The 25,426-nt window shown below is 36.3% G+C and overlaps 1 protein-coding gene across 1 annotated transcript in view; it reads right to left on the bottom strand.

Annotated features, from left to right (window-relative positions):
• Window positions 1–23,085, bottom strand: part of HEATR1 (HEAT repeat containing 1) — a gene marked incomplete at both ends in the record, with an annotated part of 47,024 nt that extends 23,939 nt beyond the window's left edge. The window contains 21 exons of the mRNA XM_084253893.1: window positions 332–490; window positions 1,157–1,326; window positions 4,789–4,981; window positions 6,277–6,413; window positions 6,544–6,727; window positions 7,330–7,521; window positions 8,066–8,187; window positions 8,713–8,924; window positions 9,847–9,935; window positions 10,718–10,813; window positions 12,810–12,917; window positions 14,836–14,953; window positions 15,344–15,454; window positions 16,642–16,744; window positions 17,810–17,943; window positions 18,094–18,305; window positions 19,403–19,543; window positions 19,965–20,066; window positions 21,491–21,632; window positions 22,196–22,412; window positions 22,944–23,085. Coding sequence (XP_084110019.1) covers window positions 332–490; window positions 1,157–1,326; window positions 4,789–4,981; window positions 6,277–6,413; window positions 6,544–6,727; window positions 7,330–7,521; window positions 8,066–8,187; window positions 8,713–8,924; window positions 9,847–9,935; window positions 10,718–10,813; window positions 12,810–12,917; window positions 14,836–14,953; window positions 15,344–15,454; window positions 16,642–16,744; window positions 17,810–17,943; window positions 18,094–18,305; window positions 19,403–19,543; window positions 19,965–20,066; window positions 21,491–21,632; window positions 22,196–22,412; window positions 22,944–23,085 — 3,084 coding nt within the window. The remainder of the gene's footprint in view (window positions 1–331; window positions 491–1,156; window positions 1,327–4,788; window positions 4,982–6,276; window positions 6,414–6,543; window positions 6,728–7,329; window positions 7,522–8,065; window positions 8,188–8,712; window positions 8,925–9,846; window positions 9,936–10,717; window positions 10,814–12,809; window positions 12,918–14,835; window positions 14,954–15,343; window positions 15,455–16,641; window positions 16,745–17,809; window positions 17,944–18,093; window positions 18,306–19,402; window positions 19,544–19,964; window positions 20,067–21,490; window positions 21,633–22,195; window positions 22,413–22,943) is intronic.
• Between the last annotated feature and the right edge of the window lie 2,341 nt (window positions 23,086–25,426).

The following is a 25,426-nucleotide window of genomic DNA, read 5'->3' on the forward strand; positions in this document are numbered from 1 at the left end:
TGTTCTACTTCCCACTGTTTCTGATGAATCCTCTCAACCACTGCACCTCTGGCATGCACCCCAGTTCTTCTATGCAAAAATAAATAAAATCTTTAAAAACCAATCAAGTTAATTCAACAGAGGTAACACAATTTTAAGATAGCAATAAACACCAATACTTGCTTTATGTATCCTTCATTTTTTCTCCACCTCCATGCTTTCCTTTCCCAAATTAATAAGAAAAGGTTTACTTCTGAATGTATAAATATAACTTGTAAATGACTTCTTCGTACATGAGTAGTTATCATCTTTGGTAACAAGTGAATATACCATCCACATAAACTGCACCTACCTCACTGTTGACTTTCTGCAGTATTTTCATCAAATCTTTTGCAATGTAAGATGGGCTGCTATATACACAATAAAGTATGTTTTTCAAAGTTTCAGACAACTTCTGATGAGATTTCACTTTCTTCTCCCTTTGTAGCTCCTCAAATAAAGTAGCCAAATCCTAGAATACCAAAAAAGAAAATTGGCATAAAAAGTGTTAGATTTACAAAGGTTAAACATACCAATTACGGAAGATTCTTTCCCAAATGTGACACTGCTTATAATTCTTCATTTGCCCTTGAGATCATAAAAGGAAAGGGTATTAATACCCCTCAGTAAGCCTACTATGAAAAGCAAAACAGGGCTTCCCCGGTGGCACAGGGGTTGAGTACTGGGCTGCGAAGCTGTCCGCAGCTCTGCAGTGCCAGTTCTATCCCCGGCCCACATGGCACGCAGACCTCTCCTGCCGCGCCCGCTGCTCCCCTCAGCAGTGTATTTCATCAGTCTGCCTATTCTGTTCCCCACTCTGGCTCTGGTGAATTCTCTTACCCTCCCGCGCTTCTGACTGTACCCAGTGCTTGTATAAATAAATAAATAAATAAATCTTTAAAGAAAAAAAAAGAAAGAAAGAAAAGCAAAACACTGGCCAGCCAATGAAAAAATGAAAAGAGACAGTAAAAGTGAAACATGGTAATAGTCTCTTTGAAAAATGAAGAAAAATGTGTAGATACTGACAGGTCAGCGTCTAGATTCACTTAGTAAATCAAAACCTACAAAGCATGAGGGCAAGAAAGGAGAAAGTTGTTCATGTGCACACACAGACTTACATAGAGTTTGGCGAGTTTACCTGAACAACATAGGAGGCATCTGAGGTGATCTCCTCTGCTTTAGGAACCAAATGATCTATCACCAGTTGAAACTGGGATGCCACTCCACTGAGGGTCTGGAGACAATAAATGGCAGCCCTCCGTACTTCCTTTATGGGGCTTCCCAGATTAATGAGTAGCGATGTCACCACTAAAATCCAAAGGGGAAAAATTGTAAGTAATAGTCTAACAAACTGAAATAGCACAAAATTGAAATAGCACTGAAGGGAACATGAGGGAAAGTTTTCCTCACAGGTGAAACTCCCTCTTTGAGGACCGCTCACTATTTTACTGTCCTAGAAAAATGACAGTCATATTTTAGTGTATTCTTTTGAATATATACAAGTGCACACACACGCACATACACACACACCCCGACCTGCACTAACTGCTACCATATCTCAATGTAAATTGGAAGTGTTTTCCACAGAAGTATCTATATCTAGGGTCCTCCCTGGTGGCTCAAGGGGTTAAGATGCAACCTATTAGCTATCCACAGCCACTGCAGCACGAGTTCAATCCCCGGCCAGGGAGCAACCCACATGGCACAGCAGACCTCTCCTGACTCGCCCACTGCTCCCCTCAGCAGTGTATTTCAGTCAATCCACCTGTTCTGTTCCCCACTCTGTCTCTGGTGAATCCTATCACCCCCCACACCCCTCTGTTCTTGTGAGTTTAATTTTTAGTGCAGAAATATTTTAGTCAAAAATTTTTCCTAATTTTATATGTTGTTTATGGCCCTCCCTAATCTAACAGAACTCAAAAATACCTATCTCTATATTTAGAGAGATCATATATATTCATGTTTTTTCCTAATACTAGAGATAAGCAGAATTAGGTTGGAGTCAAGCTTTTTTAAATACTTTAAAATGGCTATCCAGATTTTCTACCTAAGAATCCCTCATAAAACTGGAATTTTATTTTATCATTCATACATTCCATCAGTATCTGAAACTCGTCTATTTCTATCTTCTAGAACTAACAACTATGCTCAATAATAGTGATGAATGTAGTAGGAAAGCTTTTGTTTCACCACTTACGCAGTGAAAATGTTAGCTTTTGATGCGAAAAGTATTTTTATGATGTTATTTCTACTTTGTTGTCAATTAGGAATCATTATGGATTTTTATCTTGCTTTTCCAGATCTTTGGACATGTTTTCTCCCTTAGAACACTGACATGGCCAACCATATTGAGAGTTCCTTATCTTAAACATATTTTGTATTGTTTAAATACAAAAGGGCATTTTTTTAATATGCTAAAAAACTACAAATATTCATGATCTTTGCATTATTATTACAGGAAATTATGTTCTATAATTTTGTTTAATCTCTGTGTTGTCAATTTCCAATATTATGCTAGTTTTGGACAAAGAATTTGGAAGCTTTCCTTCAAAGTTAAATGCATTTTTGACATCAACTGAATAGGTGTGTGTGTTTTTTTTTTTTAATACTCTGGAATAAAGAAATATTTAAATTCCTTTTATTGTAATTAGTTATATATGCTTCCATGCTGTCCACTGGAGCAAATTGTTTTTAATTTGCTAGAAATGATCCGTTTCACATACTCTATTTCTGGAATGCTAACAAAGAGCTTGACTAGCTTTCAAACTTTTCTAAAGAGGTCATGGGAAAGCCAGAAAGTTCTGGTCTCTACAACATTAATTTATAAAATAAAGTCAGAAGCAATCAGTTAGAATGTTGAATTCATACAAATGTCAGCTTCTGTCGAAGATAATCTATTTGTTAAAAATCCTTGAATACTGGAAAAGAACTTTTGGAAAAATTCAAGTTCTAAATGCAGACTACTATAGCTAAAATGTTCCCATTAGGTACTAGAACACCAGGTAAGTCAATTTTAAGCTTTGTTTTTAAACATACAAGTAAAGTTACTGTATTGATCAGGCATAAAAAGCCAAAGGCAATGCTTATCATCTTACAAATGATGTTAAATATTTTTATATTAAACAAAGATTTACTAGAGGCAAGACTGAACTAGATCACATATTTGCCCAGAAAGTAATAAACTGGTGTTGATTCTGAAAATAACTTAAAAATTCATAAAATTAGATAGTATATATATTTTTTCTTTTGAAAAGCGTAATTTCTGGGGTAAATATAATAAAACAAATATCAGCCAACACTTCCTAGACTTTTCACAGAGAAGGTATGGCGAGCAGCTCACTGTGGATTTAAAGTAAAGGGCTCTGAGGACAGGTGTAATGCCTAAGAGGCCTACTTGAGACACTTTGGAACAGTAGTGCACAGTCTTTGAGTTTTCAAGTAGAACAAGGTGTATCTCTCCTGTTTTCAGTGAAGCACACTGACAGCCTAGGTTGTTTGATGAAAAGGTACTTTAGGAAGGGAGGAGATGACAGAAGACAAGGCAAAGGGGGTAGGCAAGGAATATGCCTTCAGGAAAAGTTGAATATTTAACAAAGTTTTGGTTACAATTGTAACATATGATCTTTCAAGGAACTAATGAAAGATAAATACTGAAGAATTGTTGTCAGAAAAGTAAATTATCATTTTGCTTTAATAGCATATTTATAAACAACGATTTTGGGGGGTAAATAAAAAATCAAAACATCTTCAAATTTCCCAAGGGCTACTCTTATTATCTATTAAAATCATAATAGTTTGAAATATCAGTCACAACCCATCATCCTCATCAACTTTCTCATCTTTAATCACTATAAGGTCTAATTCTGCCAGATGAAATCACTTATTAGCAGCACTGAAAATATGTCAATCCATTTTTCAATATTCATGAAAATTTTATCTTTTGTAAAATCTACAGGTTTACTTTATAAAAAAAAACAAATTTTATTTTGGGGTGTTTCATTAGTGAACATCCAACCTGAACATGACATCTGAGAAAGGAGTTAAAACACTTTAATAAATTGTGCTATCTCCATACTAAGGAATACTCTACAGACATTTTCAAAGGATAAATTTCTATATTTTTTTAAATATAAAAAGATAAATAGTTGAATACTGAATTGTATTATAGTGTTTTGACTTCTCAATATAACCCTGACACTACTGAAGTTCAGAAAATAAAAGCTGGATATTAGGAATCCATGGATAATAAGAATTCATCTGTCATTTCTATTACTTGTAATTAGTAAGATACTGCAACTGACATTAACATCTTAAAAACAATACTTACAAGCAATCAAAAATAGTTTATAAGATAAAGATTTGAGGGGCCTCCCCTGGTGGCGCAGAGGTTGAGCGCTAGGCTGCAAAGCTGCCCGCAGCCTCTGCAGCGCCAGTTCGTTCCCCAGCCACCAGCGAGGGTCCCACATGGCACGCAGATCTCTCCTGCCACCCGCTGCTCCCCTCAGCAGTGTATTTCGTCAGTCTGCCTGTTCTGTTCCCCACTCTGGCTCTGGTGAACCCTCTCACCCAACCATGCCTCTGACTGTACCCAGTGACTGTATAAATAAATAAATAAATAAATCTTTAAAAAAAAAAAAGATTTGAGAATGAGCATTATTTTTTTAAATTCCCTGTAATTTTTAATGACTGAAAAAAACCAACCCACATAAACCAACAGAGAAAGCATCAGCAGTTGGACATGATAGAATATAACAATGCTATTTGCAATACCTGGAGAAGATGTGGATGCCAGCTGATGTTTACACTGTGCCTTCTGAGAAGACAGCATTGCACAACCTATATAAAGAGCTTGAGTCTGCAGCACTGTTTTCACGCAGCAATTAAGTGGATTTGAAAGGCTAGAACCATAGGTCCACAAAACAGAAAAAAACTTGAATAACTGAAAAACATCTCCAAGATGCACCTTAAAAAAATGAAAGTGTAGCTTTATTTTCAGTCATGTAAGTTGGTTCCAAATTCTCTTTTCATTAGTGTAGAGTTATGGAAAACAAATGATTTACTACAATATTTTGCTTTATCTAATCACTTCAAATTATTTTAAACAACTGGGAAGGATATAAGTTAATTCAGGGGACTACCAATAATTTTGCACCTGAACACATTTAACAAAAAAAGCAAGGACACTAAGCAGAAAAACCAAGACAAGAGTGAAGCCAAGGAAGCCTCATCAAGAAAGTACATCGGGGCCTCCTTGGTGGCGCAAGGGGTTAAGCACCGCACTATGAAGCAATCCGCAGCCTCTGCAACACAAGTTTGCTGGCCAGTTGGCCAATGAGCAACCCACATGGCGCAGCAGACCTCTCCTGTTTTGCCCGCTACTCCCCTCAGCAGTGTATTTCAGCCTGCCTGTTTTGTTCCCCACTCTGTCTCTGGTGGGTCCTCTCACCCCCCAAATCTCTTGCCTGTACCCTAGCTCTTTTATGCATAAATAAATAAATCTTTAAAAAAAAATAAAAAAGGAAGTACATCAAAGAAATGGTGAGCAATGTCTATTTTGTCAAATGCTGCTGAGAGGGCAAGGAAGACAAGAAAAAAGAATTGATCACTGGTCCTGGTCACATGGAGGTCCACTAGTGCAATGACAAAATCTCTTAATTAACTGAGTGACTGTGCATATGTACATCACTTCTCTGAACATTAGTTCCTCACTGGCAATGTGTAGGGTAAGGTAAAAAATCAGGCTTTTCTGCCCTCCCACCATCCGGATAGATGAGGGAACCCTGTGATCCTGAATGCATGCCTGATGGCGGGCACCTGAAGTGGGTACACCTGTGCTAAGACGGTGCTTTTTAAGGGCGGTGTCATGGGGACGCCAGTAGAAGCCGAAAGAGAAGAAGCCCAAAGCAGAAGCAGAGGACACCAGAGAGCCCAGACAGAGTGAGGATTTGCTGGGGGCTGGGAGGACTGCCAGCCTCCCGGCCCCCCAGCACCCCTGCCTGCCATATGCGTGGTGAACCCCAATAAAAGACCTGCAAAAAACCACTGAGGACACTGACTGCTCCTTTACCCTGTCTGCATGGGATCAGAAAATCTGCACTGTGTCCATTCCTGACTCTATACAATGCCATTAAATCAACGCCTGTGTTTATTATCAGAGTCTTCACTGTTTACCTTCATTTTCACTACAGACTGTCATAACTAAAAGAACTAGCAAAATCTTAAAGCAAAGAGTATGCCTGAAAAAGATGAGCCTAGTACCTGTATGAAAAGTTTCATCAGTACCCTGAAATGAGTGGCATCAGCACCACTGAGTATCATCTCAAAAAGCCCAATAAGTAAGTGCAGATAGTCTCTGCTATCTTCTTTCAGTTGTTCAGGATTCCACCATATAGCATCTAAGGACATGAAAAGAAAGAGAAAGGGTATGTGAGATCATATTATACACTGTTGGGAAGTTCTTATCCATAACAAAGAGCTGTGAGTTTTCCAAAGTATCACATTCTTAAGAGTTACAGTTTATCCTACCTTTAGGAAAAGATTTAGGAGCCTTTAGTGCATGAATAAAATTTTTCAGTGAAAAAACAAGTAAAACAGAATCCTCCACAGGAATCCTCTGGGCAGTGTTGAGCTGTTCTATGTAATGTGCCCACAGTTCCACTGGCAGCCCTCTGTCCATCATTAGCTCAAAATGCCATTCTGTGGGGATTTCCTGAAAAGTTAAAGGGAACAGAAAGCACAAACTTAAAGGGGTCTGAACACGGGTTATATAGTAGATTACAATGGCAAAGGTAATATATAAAATTTTGTCTCTATTTTTTCTATATTTCTATATATCTTATACTACTATCGCTAAAAACAACTGCTATTCATATAAATTGTGTTTAGCAAGTAAAGGGTAGGAATAAGTAGGCACATTTATAAACAGAAAAAAAAAAAAGGAATTGAATTTCCAAGAGATCCTTTAAGGGACTTTTCTCATGGGAAAATCTCCAAACTTGCAGGTGATTCTAAACAAGTAGCAAAAAGTTAAGGTAGTTAAGTTCAGTTTACGTAATCATAAAGATGATACCTGGGAAAGAACCATCAGATACAAAAACACTAACCCTGAAATTCCATATTCAATTAAATTTTCTGGAAATTAGGCACTGGAAAAATGTCTAATCCACTATCTGCTGCTAATCAAGACTGCTTCACATTTTTGCCCTAAAATCCAAAGATTCAGTAGCTTGACCTCCAATTGTTAGTTCTGCTAGGTTACCAGGCCAGGCTATCACACAACATGCAACTTTCTGGAGACACTGTACTTCTTACCACTGCGGATATCACACTTTTGAGCTTCTTTATTTTTTTCTGCAACAAACTGAAGACTCTTATTGCAAAGGGAAAGTGCGTTTCTTTTAAAGATGAACAACAAGCAACAAGCACAGCCGTGATCACATGAAAAGTCACTTTCTGCTTCAGATTAAAGGACTCCTTTTCCCCAACACTTATCAAATCCTCCACCTTGAAAAAAATACATTCTATTACCAGTACTCTTGAGCTGAATAAAATAATTTTCTCTACCGCAAACCTATTATAAGTTTTATAGTATATTTAAAGTGAGACAATAAAAATAGTCTTAAAAAAGTAGTTAAGTGCTGATTTCTAACCAGTTATTTATAAAAACAAGTAATTTCAAAAATATTACAGATGTAACCTCTTGTCAAATGCATGTTTTAAAATTACAGATCGATAATCTTTACAAAGATTTAATTACTAAGGCAAAAGAATTATTTCCTCTTTTAGTTGTATTTTGCTATTTTAACAAAAAACATGACTTTAATATTTTAAATGAAAGCTAAAAAAAGGAATAACAAAAAATTAAGTAAAATTAAGCATTTCAAATAATATACAGAATACAATGAACATACTACACATGTTTTAAGCATAACAAAGGCCTCAAGAATATAAAGTTATTTTAAAAAGAAGACTCTAGCAAGCAAATGCTATAAACAGAATAAAACTGTGAGACAGAAAACCAGGGGGTGAACTAAGATAGCATACCTACCATCTTTAACATAGAAGATGGATTCCCTGAATTTATATTGCCAGCCAACAACTCAATCATCTTCTGATTTGCTACACCAATTAATTTTCCTGACTTTGTGCTTTTAATGACATTTTCAAGAGCTATAACAAATAAATAAATAAATAAATAAAAATCAGAGGTCCTTCTGTCAGCAACACTCACCAAAGGAAATGCAGAGTAAGGAGTCTAAGCAACAATTTTACAATTTTTCTATGAAGGTTTCCTTTCTATATTTCCTTTTATCCAATTCTGAATTTGCCTGCAGGTAGCTCACATTTTCACTTCATGCACTCCTAAGGGGAACAGCTGAGGAGATAGGACAGGTCTGCTGCACCGGATGTGTGTTAGCTCCCTGGCTGGGGACTGAACTCAAGCCATAGCAGTAACAGGACTGAGACTTACCCACAAGCCATGAGGGAGGCCCTCTACTTTTTATCTTAGAAATAATTTTTAAAAATCTTAACATAATAAACATAATAAAACATAATAAAAAAATCTAAACATAATAAAAAATCTTAACATAATAAAGATGACTTTCTAATAAAGTTTATAAGCAATCTTTAATTGTACTTATCTTTTAAAGTGTTACCTATTCACTTTTTCTAAAAAATAAGTGAATTTCTTACCTTCTTTCCAGCCTTTTAATATAGGATGCAGAGAGCAAATTCCTGATTTTGATAAATATATAGCCATTTTCAACTCAGCAGATTCCCTATCATCAGTACTGATGATCATAAACGGCAATAGATGAACAACCACCTGGTTTGAGAACTGATCACCTTCACTCAGTATCTCTTCTTTAATTAATATGTCTGCTGCTATCTCAAGTACCTTGTACCTAAAAGATATGTAAGCACATTTGGTTGAGACACATTACACACTTTAATTCAGTCAAAACCATCACTACATGTTTCAGCTCAACTGACATTATTCTGGTCTTATTAACACACGTATTAAAGATGTGTGATAGAGGTACCAGAACATCACTTAATTATTCATGCTAGGAAGAGAGTTATTTGGGACAGTAATTTTAAACTGCTAACTATATCAAAAAATTTTTTTGGTCAATCATTAGGTTAAGTATAAGATAAAACATTTATCACACTATATGTTTCCACCTACTAAAAAATCAGTCACTCCTAAATCCAAAAGTATTTTCTGAAAAAATTTTATGGGTTAAGAACTAAATATGAGATATAAAAACCTGTAAGACATGACCTCATCCTCTCAGAAGCTTATCATTTTTCCATGCAAAAGCTTAGGTGCCAAAAATTAAATAATCAGAGTTCATCAAATACTTAAAAGATATTGTGTGTTTCTGAGCTTATTTTTTGTTTAATGTATTTGCTTTAATTTTAAAGTAATATACTACCCATGTTAGAAAGAAAATCAAATGTAGTTGTGTGTGTGTGTATATATGTAATATATATATGTAATGTACTATATGCAAACTTCTATATAGTAAACTTCTTCACATCCAATTTCCCAGATTTCAGTATACCATACATTATATAACATATTCTTTCCCCATTTTATTTAGAAAAATTTCAAATAGAGCAAATAATATAGAATCCATAACAAACTCAAATGAATTATTTTTATGACTCATCTTGTATCAGTTCCAACACCTTGATCAAAGGGCCACATAACTAAATTCTAAATTTTATAAGAATGTATAAAAAAAGAAAAAGAAAATCAAAATAAACTTTATAATGGTATTTAATCAATTCAAAACAGTGTGAGGAGAAATGAGTACATACCATCCTCTATTCTTTGAAAGTTCTGCTCTTCTAAAGAGGTTCAAAAGATTTGAAACAGTAACCTCTGAACTAAAATGTTGTTTGAAAATCTAGAAGAGAAAAAATGATCCATGAACAAATTTTTACTTGCTTCAAATACATATAGTAGCTGTTAAATAACTTTAATAAAGAATTAATTAAAGGGCCTCCCCGGTGGCGCAGCGGTTGAGTGCTGGGTTGCGAAGCTGCCCACAGCCTCTGCAGCGCTGGTTTGATCCCCGGCTGCTCCCCGGCCACCGGAGGAGGATCCCACATGGCGCGCAGACCTCTCCTGCCGCCCGCTGCTCCCCTCAGCAGTGTACTTTGGTCCTTCTGCCTGCTCTGCTCACCGCTCTGGCTCTGGTGAATTCTCTCACCCTCCCACACTTCTGACTGTACCCAGTGTGTGCATAAATAAATAAATAAATAAATAAATAAATAAATCTTAAAAAAAAAAGAATTAATTAAAAAGAATTGATTTCCCATCTTAGTATCATTTAAAAACTTTGAGAGTAATTTCTCAAAAGTAGCATACATGAGCCACCTTCCATGACCCCAAGAAATTTATTATTGATAAAAACTCACAAAGCCCTCTCCCTTTTAGAACTTTCACATATGTATAGAATATACGTGTGCGTGTATGTGTGTATAAAACACAAAATAAACTGTGCAATCTAATTATACCCAGGTTTAAATTAATTTCTCCAACCAGGCTTAAATTTGTGCTTTCAGGGGAATAAAATTACAATGGAGGAATAATTCCCAAATATACTCCTGCCTAGAGCAGACTGAAAAGGGCAAGAAAATATTTATAAATATAATGTGTATTTCAACAAATAACAAATTCACTCACCTCAAAAGCATTTATAGCTGACAAAACAACATCTATGTTATCATCACCTAATCGAGTTAAAACAGCTTCTTTTATGAAAGACTCATCAATACTCTCCTGTGCAACAGAAAAAAAAATTAATTTGGAACATAGACTCTGTCCTGGATATGAATTACAACATTCTAAGAATACTTGCATTGAACTAATCTCTGGAGTAACACTTAAGATGACTAATTGTTTGGTACAATTTTTCCTAGTTTCCATTGAAAATATAATAAAGTACATATAATCCAATATAATTTTTGCATTAAAGCATTCATTCAACCGTTAAAATTAGAACAGACTAAAGAGTGTGTAGACTAAAGAGCCACAATGCACAGGTTTAAATTCTAGCTCTACCACTTACCAGCTGTGTGACCTAGAGCCAACTACTTAACATTTCTTGGCCTCATTATCCTTGTTTTAAAAAAAGGCTAATAATAACACCTACCTCAAAAGGTTACAGGATTGAATAATAATTGTCAGTGCTTAAAACACTGCCTTACACATACTAAGTACTGTTAAAGATCCGCTATTATCAAGATTTTTGTAAGGATAAGGTCATGTACTAAGAAGTCCTCAGTTTAAAGTAAAAAAGAAAATAAAGCATGTAATCATTCACAATAGGCAATAAGACTGCTACCTGAATATATTTTTGCTTGTAGGTGGGAATAAAACAACTAAATAATTACACACACACACACACACACACACACAAGTATCTTGCTGGTTTGGGAGACAAAACTAAATGCTAGAATTCACAAAACTGATGTCAAAAGTTTCATATATCGGGCCTTCCTGGTGGCACAGCGGTTGAGTGTCATGCTGCAAAGATGTCTGCAGCCTCTGCAGCGCTTGTTCTATTTCCCACTGACCAGGAGAACCCCACATGGTGAGCAGACCTCTCCTGCCTCGCCCGCTGCTCCCAGCAGTGTCTTCGGTCCATCTGCCTGTTCTGCTCCCCGCTCTGTCTCTGGTGAATTCTCTCACCCTCCCGCGCTTCTGACCTGTACCCCAGTTCTTGTATAAATAAATAAATAAATCTTTAAAAAAAAAAGTTTCATGTATCAATCATCACCAAAATTTTCTCAAGATTTAACAAATGGCTAAATATCTCGCTGTCAATTTGTAGAATAGAACCTAAGTTCTGCCATTGGTAGAGAATGGAAAATTAAAAGAAAGCTATCTGTAAGTATAATAGGATTGTAAATTGAAGATAATGTCCTGTATCAAGAAAATCCAGAGGAAGATGGGGAGGAAGGGTCAAAGGCAAAAGACTATGAGTGCTTAGTTGGGGGCTGAAGTATAGTGACATGTATCTGAGGAGGTGAGAACCTATTCTCCTAAATGATATGCAGTGTGGTAAAGAAATATTTACCTCAATTTAAAAAATATAAATTTAAAAAAATGCAAATAACTGCTAATTAGGCTAAGCAGATTTCTTCTGTGTCTATAGAACATTTAAAAAACTTTGTGTGTGAAATATCATTTAAGTCACTTGCTGTGTTTTCTTTTGGGCTGTGTGTTGTTTTGTATGGATAACTGCTTCTCTATCTTGCAGATTTATTTTTCCACTTGGTAGCTTATATTTTATACTCTTGACGATATTCTAAACTAAATTAAAAAAAATAATAAAAGGATGATAATTGTTTCAGGAATATTATCCTTAGAATGTCTTTTTTTGTTCTAGACACTTATCTTCCTATTACAAGAACAATAACCCATGACTCGAGGCTATGCAACAAGTCCACTTAAAAGATACTAAAGAAAAATGGTAAGAAAATAAAATCAGTTGTAGACTAACGTATCAAAAATTGTGATGATACTTCTTTTAAGATTGAAGTTTGGAAAACAATGCCCTATTTGAATCACTATAATATGTCATTTTGGTATTAAGACATAATTTACAAATTAAGTCAAGTCTCTGTACTTACTGTTTGGGGTGACCAAAACTTTAAATACAAATGCAGGTACTGAAATCAAAGCTATCATTCTGATTTTCCCAAACATGCTTAAGTTAAAATGTTCAATGAAAGGATAAAACTATCACAAATGAAAGCCATCTGACACAAACCTTTGATGTTTCCATGATATTTTTCAGATGATTAATGGCCAGAAGTCGCACAGGAGCAAGTGGATGATTCAGACTGAGCATCAAGGAAGTATCAGAATCTGCTAAAAACTACAGGATTTATCACAATTACCAAATAATTTCATCATTAAGTTTGAGTAGCATAAGATCAAGAATAAAAATCAGAGAAAACTACTTTAGACTGCCCAGCATATTCAACAACAACCATCTTATTTCAGAACCCAAAATGTAAAGCAAAAGCTTTATCTCCAAAACATAGCATAAGTTACAACAGATGGAAAAAACACTACTGTTAACATTATTTCAAGTATACTGGAGTCTGTATGTAGGTTTGATTTAATGAAGTAACTCTAGGGAAGTTTGGGTTTATACTATCCCTACTTAAAACAATTTATTGAGGGCCTCCCTGGTGGTGCAAGGGGTTAAGTCTCACCACTATGAAGCTATCCACAGCCACTGCAGCACGAGTCAATGCCTGCCAGGGAGGTGACCCACATGGCACAGCAGACCTCTCTTGTCTTGTCCACTGCTCCCTTCAGCAGTGTACTTTCGTCAATCCGCCTGTTCTGTTCCCCATTCTGTCTCTGGTGAATCCTCTCACCCCACACACCTCTGGCCTGTACCCCAGCTCTTGTATGCATAAATAAACAAGTCTTTAAAAAAAAAACCACTTTATTGAGGTGTGACTGACATACATATTTAATGTATACAACCTGATGACTTTGGAGATAAGTATATATTCATGAAACCATCACCATAATTTATGCCATAAACATATCATCTCCAATTTTATGCCTATCCTCTTTTATATTAGTACCATAATGTTTTGTGATAAGAATACTTATTGTAAGATCTACACACAGTAAATTCTCAGTATATAATACAATATTTTAACTACAGTCATGTTGCTGTAGTTAAATTCCCAGGACTTACTCATCTTGCATAACTGAAACTATGGACCCCTGGGCAAACATATCCTCTATTTTACCTGTCCCCCCAATCTTTGGTAACTACCATACCAAGCTCAACGTCTGTGTTTGACTTATTTATTTATATTGTTTTAAAAAAACTATTAATTTGTCAATTATTTACATAAATACATAATTTGGTGGTAGATTTTTACATCTTCATATGTGCACCTGCTTCACCTACCTTCTATCAAAATTTCTGTGCCAATGCCCTATCCCTTTAGAAAGTTATTTTGTAGTCTCTCTTTATATGATCCAAAGTGAAAAGTAACTAAGGTAAATCACTATATTATCAGATAAATAAAACATAAATTTAAAAATCTAATGACAAAGACAGAATGCAATTCCTCTAAATAATACAACAATGAAACTCAAATTAGTGACAACTTAGTTTTTAATTTTTCTAAGAGGGAAGTACTTCTATCAGCCTCAAAATTGGAAATGAAACACCATTAAAGATAAAAGTCTAATTATGGAAGAGAGAAACCGAAATAGACTTATCTTCATAATACTTATTTTCAAGACTAAATACAAGAACTGCTTAAATGTCTAATTTCTTGCATAAAGATTTGCAGTGAATTATCAGAAAATTTCATAAGTTCCAACGTGATCATAAAAAAACCTGTCTTCCTTTTTCTAATCAATGACGGAAACTGTCAGATGTGTCTGGTGGGCACTGCACTGGGAAGAGCACATATAGGAGAAAGATAAAGAACTCAAAAAACCTTAACAAGATCACTGTTTGGTGATTGGTGATGAATACCATGTAAAAAATTTTCAACACTTTTAACAAAATTTTAACAAAATTTTAACACTTTCTGAAATAAAGTATCACATCTACCATGTTTTAAAATTACTATATCTTTCTCTAATTTTCAATTTCTACCATGCCAGATAATTAGGTGAATGTACAAAATTTTATCTCTCCATGACAATTTGCAAAGAGAAAGAGGAGTAAAGTACCATATTTCCTTCCAAACCTCTTCAAATAACCACACAAATATATACCTAATTTCATGTTCTACTGAAGAAAAACTTACCTGGTACTTCCCTCCACTTGTAGAAAGAGAGATAAATTGGTGAAAAATCTCTTGTTTATTTAGATCTGAAATTTCCTTTAGGCGTTCTTCTAATACAACGTCCAATGTTCTGGGATATCTGGGAAGAATGATTTATTATTCTTAATAAGGTTATTAACCATAAACACTATACATGCATACAAGACATAAATTTTAAATTACTAACAAAGACTTAAAATTTTAACCAATTTTTTAATGAAAAATCACATATTGATCAAGTTTGTTACTATAACTGCTCCAACACACAGTCTTTATATAAAAAAAAAAAAAACTGTACTCTCCACAGTCCCTATGCACAACCCTTATACTTCCTTTTAAATATTTAATTCTTATATCTCCTTTCCTAAGCAGGGAAGGGGAAAGGATAGTCTCTGTAATTCAGTGTATTAAGGTGTAACTTGTGAATTATTTCTTTATAAAACAAAAGGTACTTGCTTTAAATAAAGGGACACACACACAAACAACTTACTTGCTTTCTAAAAGTCTGATGAGTGGAAGAAACTGTTCATTAAGCAAAGACACTTTACTAAGATCCATTTCTTCCTGTGACCTACATGAGATATACTCTTCAAAAAGAAGGCTGCAAAACAAAACAGGTTATCAGCAGACATGAAGATTTACTATTTTTTGAGTATCTAGTATGATCTAAGTGCTTTAGAAATTTATCTCCAATTGTCATACCTCTATAAGTACAGAAAGTATACTTATTTTTACAAATATAAAAACCAGGACTAAGAAGTCTTATAATCTATCAGAGGTCAACTAGAACAGCAACAAGAGCTAATATCTGGTGAGCCCTACTGTGCAACAGAAAGTCAAGCCTGATTTTAAACCCCAGTCTAATTCCAGAGGCAAAACCTCAACAGTACTTCACAAGGATACTCTCACTTAAGTCACAAACAAACCCAGTGAGCAAGGTACAGATACACTCACACCAACATATAGGTACCACTCAAGGTTAAATACGACAGCAAAATCAGACTGAGCAGTCTGACTCTCAGAACTTGTTACCCTACTCTCCTGAGAGTCAAACCTCTGTCTGAATGCAGTGTCTTACCGAATGAAGTTGCCCTTCAAATAATAAAATGGGGGACTGAATCATCTTTACAGAAAAGGAAGAAATTGTCTTTACTTCACACTAACTCTCAATATTACACTGATATTTACTGAACACCAACTGTGATGTACTGTTTCGGGAGTTTTACCTTATTTATTAATAAAAATTTTTAAACAGCTACAAAATGCATGTAGCTATATCCCAAACTGAGTTTAAATAAACTTTTCATGATTATATGTAAGTACTAAAGACAAGCAAGACAAATTATTTGATTATTCTGTTGCCACAATTATTGGACTAAGTACCTATAATCAATGAAATGATAGAGACATAGCAAAAATAAAAAGGGATACTGGAAAACTGCTAACCAATCCTGAAAATTATACTAAGCTACAAATTTACAAATCAAAAATAATAGCTTAGGGGTCTCCCTGATGGAGCAGGGATTAAAGTCTTAGCACTGTCAAGCTATCACCAGTAACTGAAGCATGAGTTCGATCCCCCCACCTGGGAGCTAACCCACATGGTGCAACAGACCTCTCCTGTGTCACCCACTGCTCCCCTCAACAGTGTATATCAGTAGATCTGCCTGTTCTGCTCCCCACTTTGTCTCTGGTGAATCCTCTCACCCCCAGTATCTCTGGCCTACACCACAGTTCTTGTATGCATAAATTAAAAAAAAAAAAGCTTAAAAAAAAAAAAAACCTTACCTAGCCAACATATGGTCTAAGTTGTTCTTCAGTGATATATTAGTCAGTATAGCTTCTAAGTGTCTCCTGTAGATCTGACCATCCATACCTTCAGTTTCTTCTCCTTAATACACAACATATTAAAATTGATTGGGAGATTTTTTTTGGTATGTTTATACTATCAAATTTATTTAGAACAGAAGATTTTTCTTAGGAATAACCATATTCCACTTACTCAGTATATTCCAGTTACTCAGTCATATTTTTTAAAGCATATTTGTAAACATTACCTTTATCTGAATTCTCTGTAATATTTAAGAAATAAGTATTATCATGCCTGAATACAAAAAAATAGTTTCTCCCCAGGTTACATTATAAGTGGCGAAGTTGAGAAATGAGCCTAGATCTCAATAAAGTGTCTCTGAAAACAGGCTCAACTTTTACTTCAGTACCTCCTTACTGAACCAAGTGGGTTTTATCAATAGTCCTGGGATCACCATGAGAAAATGAAAGATACATTTTCATTTATGTTAGTCATATTACTGAAATTTGGCTAAACAAACCTTATTTCCAACACACTGACATAATTTTAGAGATGTTCTCTTAGTATGTTTTTTCTTAGTTCAAGTAGCAATAGGACCAAGTATTTATTTCTTCATCTTTCTGTATTTATTGACAAGTTAAACAAAAATATAATGCAAAAAAATCACTAATTTTATCTTTTTTTAAATTGGTATTTTTAAGCCTGAGATTTTCTTGATCTTACATTTTTTAATGATTCAAGGGAAAAACCAGTTACTTATTATAAATCACTCAAGTTCATTAAATATCTACATGAGAAGATACGATTGTTATAGAGATAATAGGTATAATTGGTATAGATATAATTGGAAAGTTATAATTGGCAACATTATAACTTTCAAAAAGAGTTCCAGTCTTTTTCAAGGAGAAACAATTGAAGGACACAGATTTTTTTAAAAATAGAGTTATAAACTTACAACTCAATTAGCAAGGATCTCTTATCAACCAATCCGTGCCCCACCCCAAGAGTTTCCATACAAAAGGAAAATAGACAAAGTACACAAAAACCAATTAGCAGAAGTTTCAAATATCTTGAAGATATTTGAAGGGTGTAGTTCCTATTTTAAAAGAGAGTAAGTTTTAGGACACAAAATGTGAAAGCACATACCTGCCACATGATTGATGATGGAGATAATCAGATGGGGAAGCATGTAACGCAGAAGTGGACTGATGTCATATTTTTCAGAAATCCCTTGAAGTATTGTAATAAGATCAGGAACATTACACAAGTGAGGAAAGGGCCTTTGAAGAAGTATAGAATGTGTTGACTTTACAAGTTAGAGAATAAACGCCAATTTTTAAAAGAGAATAACATTTATCATATAAAAAAATTACTCAAAATTATTTCATTCAAGTCTACTTATTATCACTTCTCAATTCAATTGTACTTACTTTTTCCCAAGACTCTCTGGTTTCTGTCGCTGCAGGAGCACTATCAAACAACCTAATCCATCCTTGATCAAAGAGGGAATTTTGGTCAATGTTCTGATGATCTGTGAAGCCAGTGAATTAACAAAGGTCTCTTCCATTGTTACTTTCACAGAAATCTGACATATTATCATGTATGTTGCAGCTCTGTAATCTGGTAAAGATGATTTCAATCCCTAGATTTTTTTTTTTTAAATGAGGAAAAAGGAAAAACTAAATTATTATTTTCTAGCATTCTTAAAATGTTACTTTACTATTACAAATCAGAAATGCCATAAATGAGAGATTAATAAATCTAAGAATCGATCATTCCTTACAAGTGTACAATCAGGATGTTGAATTCTTTTCCTGAGCGGATATAGAGATGAGACAAATCTCTTGATAGAAAAAAGGGATCTCTAAGGTACTCCAACTCAAACATCCACTACACATCCTAATGGATGCTTCTTTTATATGCAAACTCATAAACTGTGTAAGAGAGATTGTGCAGAAACAGAACAGTGTTCATTCAAGATAATAATTTTGGAACACTGGTGCGAAGCAAAAGCAGTACCTTCATGGGAATCTAGTAAAGTGGTAGGCAACAAGGCATTTGGAAAGAAGAAACATTAAAAAGGTTAAGTCAGTGCAAAAGGAATAAGAGCATTTATACTTAAAAAGATATTTCAATCCATTCTCTTTCCAGTATAGAAACACAACTGCTAAGAAAATAGACTTGGGAGACAGTGGAAGTTCTAAATTGCCAACATTTTTTTTTTTTTTTTATAGAGGCATGCTTTATTTATTTGTTTGCTTGTTTGTTTGTTTGTTTATACATGCACTGGGTACAGTCAGAAGCACGGGAGGGTGAGAGAATCCACCAGAGCCAGAGCGGGGAGCAGAGCAGGCAGAAGGACCGAAGTACACTGCTGAGGGGAGCAGCGGGCGGCAGGAGAGGTCTGCACGCCATGTGGGACCCTCCTCTGGTGGCCGGGGAGGAGCCGGGGATCGAACCGGTGCCGCAGAGGCCGCGGGCAGCTTCGCAACCCAGCGCTCAACCGCTGCGCCACCGGGGAGGCCCGCCAACATTTATTTTTTTAAGGACCCCTACTTACGATCCCATTCTGGTAGGTTTTTTAAGACAAAAGTCATGGTTTTTTTTTAACAAAAAAAATTAAATGTCATCAACTACTTGAAATAGTCAACTTTAAAACATTTATGTATAAGTGAAACTTGAAAGCAAGAAATTCCTTCAAATACAACACAATATACTTTACACATAAGCAAGACCAACCTTTTGGAGATAGGGAAATAGCTTGGCAACCACATTGTCTGAGATGTCCTCTGCAGTCACTAAAGCAGACACGATGGTAGAAGCATAAAATGTTAAGAGCACCCTCAACTGAGCTGAACTCCCAGGATACTCAGCAAATACCTGCAACAAAAAACACAAATAAAACATGTTGAGAGTAAAAGGCCAATCAGATAAAAATATTAAAAGAAAATACAACCCTCAACTACTTTAGGCTGAGGTTTTAATTTTCACATATGCAACATTTAATACACAAATTTAATCATTAATAAGACAAGAATAAAACATTTTAAAATTATCTGTTTAAAGTCACTTACATTAGATTTTGCAAGAACATAATTAATTTTTGTAGATAGATACCTTTAATGATGTATGTCAAATTGTTTATGTTCCAGAACTGATCACTTAACATAGGGAACTTCTTTAAGTACCACTGTTAATAAGGAAGGCCTTTTTTTTTTTTTTCAATTCAGAATGCTTTTTTCATTTAGAGCAAGCAATCTTATAATGGAATTGTATGTTCATGAAACAATATAGTTCTTACCTTCACAGATTTTGTCACCAGACTACAAATGAAATCCATGAATCCAAGATCTTTGTAGCAGTGGGTAATTAAAGTTCCTTTAGCTAAGGGCACTCCAGATTGCTGTTATAGATAGAATCAAGTATTATTAAGGATATTCATCAACTGATCATTATTTTTAAAGTAACTACCATACTAACAGTTTTATAAGGGGGCAGTTCACAAACACAAAATATTGTCTCTCCTTATAACTGGAGGTACAGGTGAAATGAAGGGTGAAGGACTCTGAAAAATCTCTACTTATGTGTGATATGTATCTACCTAATAAGGATTCTCTAGTTTCTTAGCAACTCTACTGGTAGATTTGGATTATGAGTCAATGTGATGTGGTCTTGTACTGCTCTACAATAACATTAATAACAGAAATAGACTAGAAATCCAGCCAACTTATATCCTGCTAATCCTCATTTAGCATTGGGCATGGCATGTCTTAGGTATTCATTATTAATAAATCAAAAAAGAATATGAATTGAACTTTAATACATGAGTGCTATTTGGATACCATATGAAATAAATGTGCCAAGAGTAGCAAGGCCTGTGTATAAATTATGAAAAAAAAATAATAATCTTGATGTTATTAGCAGAGTAAATGTTGAGCAACTTAATAAGCTTAACCATAGGTTGATTTTCTCTTCTTGAACATTCATTAGGTCAAGTGTTTCACATCCAAACTCTTAAATTCTCCTTCTAATTAAAAATTCCCATTTCTTTCTTTTTACTAATTCTAATCTCTGACCTCACTATCCTCATGAATAAAGGTAACTCCATAGTTCCCACAATCTATTAGTCTACTTTCATTCCTATTTGCTCTCCTCCTGGTCTAAACTGCATGCTCTTTGTCCAAAAAATTCGTGCTAACAAAATACATCAGTTTTTCTCTATTATTTGTTGCAAATAAAATGATGACAAGTCAGATGCTTTACTACAAAACTGTGCTATCTAATCTGAGCCATATATTTTTGGTAAGACAACCATCCTGTTATTCATCATAAATTAATTTCTAACATCTTCTTTACAACTTTAGTATTTCCTGTAGCCCTTCAAATTATTTTCTGCTTTTCTTCACATCCAATCATTTTTATGGTCTTGAGTTTCAAAATTTAAAATGCAGACAGCAGAGTACAGTAAAAAGACATAAGCTTTAGAAACATATCTGGATTCAAATTCCAACTCTGCCACTTTATAGCTATATAAACTATGGTAAATAACTTACTTCTCGGAGTCTATCCTTCTCTATAAAAATTTTTTGTGTGAACCCAACAGATCTATTTGTCTGTGTATGTACACATATATACACACACAAGATGCAAATGCCTAGGCTGATGTCAGGTATTAAATAAAAAACAGCCGTTATTCAACGGAAGTGAGGTCATAAACGTGATGGAAGCTGTATCTGCATTATCCTCAGCAGCACTAACAAACTGATTATTTCCAAATTATATCCCTGAAGGTCTGTAAAGTTTAGATAAGTCATTCAATAGTCATACCTTACTTGGCAGCAACCAGAACCATTTGTGTTTTGAGTTATTAATTTTTAGAAGTTGTATAACCCGCACAAATATTTTGGTCTCATGGTATGGCAGAACACAACCAATGAGGCTGTCTTGATTATAAAGATGAATATGGAACCTGAGAGAAAAAGCAAACAATTCAAACTGACACAAACCTTTATAGGCACATATTTTCTTATGTGTCAAAATTGTACATCATTTTTTGAATGGGGATTATACAAATATCTCCCCATAGGAATGCTGTGAGCATTGAGATAATGCACACAAAGTGCTAACCACAAGGCCTGGTGTATAAATACTTGATATACACAAGTTATTATTATTTTTAAGTAAAGGTATTTAGAGAATACCATTACTCTTTTGTTATTTATTATTTTGGCAAGAAAAGTTTAATACCTTTTGCTCCAAATATGCAGTAAGAATTTATAATGGCAAAGTGACATGATCTCTTTTAGAACTAACAAGGTTGGATTATTTATTCAAGATCTTCAGTAATGCTACTTTTTACTATCAATAAAAATGAGTTTAATAAAAGGGCATGCTCATCTGACCTAATATGCATCATGTTAATCTTTTACATATCTAACTTTTTAGCTTTAAATTGATGTGTCCTTATTACTTAATTTTTTTAAAAGATCAAAGTATTTAACTTATAACTATTTCTATAATTCCATTTACTACCTGTGAATTAACCACTCCAGACACTTCTGAGCTGGTTTCAGCAGAAAGTAAGGAGACAGATGAATAAGGAATAAAGAAATGTTTTCATCCAGCTGTTTGTTCACTGCTTTGGTCTGAACACTGCGCTCCAAGGTTTTCGCTAGCTGGCTGAACAGCGGTGCTTCAAATTGCTCAAAGGAAGGGTCGATTCCAAGCAGCTCTTCTAGGCCAGTGCATCCTAGAAAAGGGGCACTTTACTTAACAATTCATTGCAAGAGAACGCAACTCACCACACTTTTACAGTTTTACTTACCCCTAAAACTGTGAATTCTTTAAACATGTAACACAGCCCCAAACAGATTTGTCCTTTAGAAAATAAATCACATCTCGCCAAATGGGAGAAGAGAAAGTACTTTTTGGCAGGGGCTGTACTTTTTTTTCTTTTAATATCTGCGACAATAACTGGCCAGTTATTGCAAAGGCCAGTTCCCTGCGAAGACTCTTCCTCCACCTCAGCCACTGCCTTCAGCCCCTTTTGGTTGTTCTGCTCTATACATTAGATGACCTCCCTAACTGTTTCTCCACATGACAAGTTCACATGCACCTACCTTTATACATTACAAGCATCTAACACATGGCTGTTCTCTCTCCTTAACAATACAAATCAAGTTAGAAACTGCTAAAGAAGAGGGCGGGTCAGAAGAGACTATAACCACCTCCAGAAAACAAAACCTTCAAGGAGCTTTTTCTAAGTTAAAGGGTAGTTTACCAATGGCAAAAACGGTGTCTCTGTCGATGGTGGCCGCTTCCTTGGGGTCAAACAACAAAGAGGCAACTTCATCTCTAGACAGGAGACTGGGATCACTCTGAGGGAGGGCGAGTCGCTGAAGCTGCTGGGCTAAAGACGTCATCTCTCACGCCAGGGGATTTTCTAGAAACACAGGCTAAGAAACATACGGCACGTGAGAAGTCTGTACGAAAACGATCAAGGTGCAAATGCCCTACGCAGAAGCAACCTCCCTCTGCACTCAGCGCTGTCACTGATCCAAAACCGGCGACCCCAGGACTCCCGGACTCCGAAGGCGCAAACGCTACATCCACGGCGATCACAAATTACACCCCCTGGGGCCGCGCCAAGAAGGCTGTCTTCAGCCCCGACTCCGCCGACGCCGAAAAACCCGCGGACGCTTTGCTGTGCCCACTATACCGCGCCGATTCACGGTACTTACTGAGCCGGAGGTGACTTCGGGCAGAACTTAGTCGCTCACAACGCTTCACAGCAGCTCCCACATGGTACCCAGGAGTCTAGCCCTCGCCCGGAAGTCCACAGCACGCCTCACTCAAGCTTCCGGTCTCCGGCACTACGGCAAGACAAGAGGTACAAACTTGCCGGAAATGCGAACAAATGACTCCGCCTCCCCCGGCGAAGCCCCGCCCCTCCGCCGCTCCAGCCCCTCCAGGTTCCTTAGTCTTCCTACCTGCGCGCTTGTTTGTGCCTGGAAGTTTTCTGTCTGTAGTTGGTGTTTTGTGAACTTTACAAATCTGTAGCCGGAATCATTCATTCAGCAGATATTTATCCAGTTTTTACTTTGTTTTTTTTTCTTTTTTGTCTTTATTTATTTTTATTATTTTATTATTTTTTCAACAATATTTGATTCCTCCCACTCCCTCAGATTGAATCCCTATAGAATCTCCTTCACCAATGCACCCGTGCACCATCACTTCAGTCCCCTGTGCTCCTCCTTTTCTCCCTCTGATCCCTCTCCCTCCTCCTCCCCTGCAGGATGTCTCTGATTTATAATTGTCTGTTTTTGCTTTGTTGTGCTTTGTATTGTTATTATTATTATTTTTTTTTACACTGATGTCTTATTTGGTTCCCGGATGGTTTTGTTATGGGACAGGGAGAGGGTCAGCCCAAACCCCGCAAACCTGCCTATTCTAAATGGGTTTTGCCATCCGCCGCATCAACACAAAACATATGAGACTTTAATGGGAAGGAACTTTAATAAAACTAGGAAACAATACAGGTAAGGCAAAGAGTCTAGTTTCTAAATGAAGCACCCAAAGTTACCCGTCCCCTCGTGGGTAAAAGTCCATCCATATGGGATTGGCCCAGAGCAAGGCCCCAAAGCCTGCCACAAGTCTAAAGCATCTTCCAGTGGGGACCCACAGAAAAGGGTCAGAAACAACCAGACAAGCCTGGAAGGAAAAGAGCAAAATCAACATCAAGATAAAAGCTGCCATTGTCACCACCCCATGGGTCTCACCCACATCTGTGTCACCTAGTCCATGACCAAAAGACAAGTGCAGTTTCTTCACGTGTCCCTAGGCTCCATGTGCCTCTTTCAGGTCTCCTTCTGGCTCCATCCTGCTTCCTTCCTTCCTCATTCTCTTCTGCTGCTTCTCTTCTTCCTGCTTAGCTCCACCCTCCCTTGGGTGGGGCAGGGAACCTCCCCCTTTCCTGGGGACCACCCTGTTACAGTTTCACTCATAACAGGAATATAGGGGAACCAGCTTTTACTTTGTATCAGCAGCATCACATTGTGGCTACAACTTTGAGTTGTGAGGTCACATTATTTGGCATCAAAACCTGGCCCTGGTGCCTCTGGACTGTATAAAATCCTCCAGATTATTTCTTCTCCCTGAGTTTGTTACCATCTCTATAAAGCGTGATCAGGCTGAGGATTTCCTGAGATGAGCTATTCTCTAAAGGTTGGATACCACCACTTTTTTTTTTTTTTTTTTGAGCTAAGGGTCCATCTTGTCATCACTGCTTTCCAGAAACGCAAGTACTGAATTTTTCTTCTTTTAAAAATAGCTATAGGGCCTCCCTGGTGGTGCAAGGGGTTGGGTGCCGCACTGTGAAGCAATCCACAGCCTCTGCATCATGGATTCGATCCCCGCCCCGCCAGGGAGAAACCCACATGGCGAGGCAGACCTCTCCTGTCTCACCGCCTGCTCTCCTTAAAGCAGTGTATTTCAGTCCTTCTGCCTGTTCTGCTCCCCACTCTGTCTCTGGTGAATCCTCTCACCACCCGCATCTCTGGCCTGTGCCCCAGCTCTTGTATGCATAAATAAATAAATCTTAAAAAAAACAATAAAGTTTTTTGGGGGGGCCTCCCCTGGTGGTGCAGCGGTTGAGCGCTGGGTTGCGAGTTCGATCCCTGGCCACCGGCGAGGGTCCCACCAAAAAAATAAAAATAAATAAATAAAGCTTTTTTTAAATAAAGAAAGAAATAATAAAAATAACTA

Source organism: Talpa europaea, assembly GCF_964194135.1.
Source record: "Talpa europaea genome assembly, chromosome: 14".
Classification (NCBI taxonomy): domain Eukaryota; kingdom Metazoa; phylum Chordata; class Mammalia; order Eulipotyphla; family Talpidae; genus Talpa; species Talpa europaea.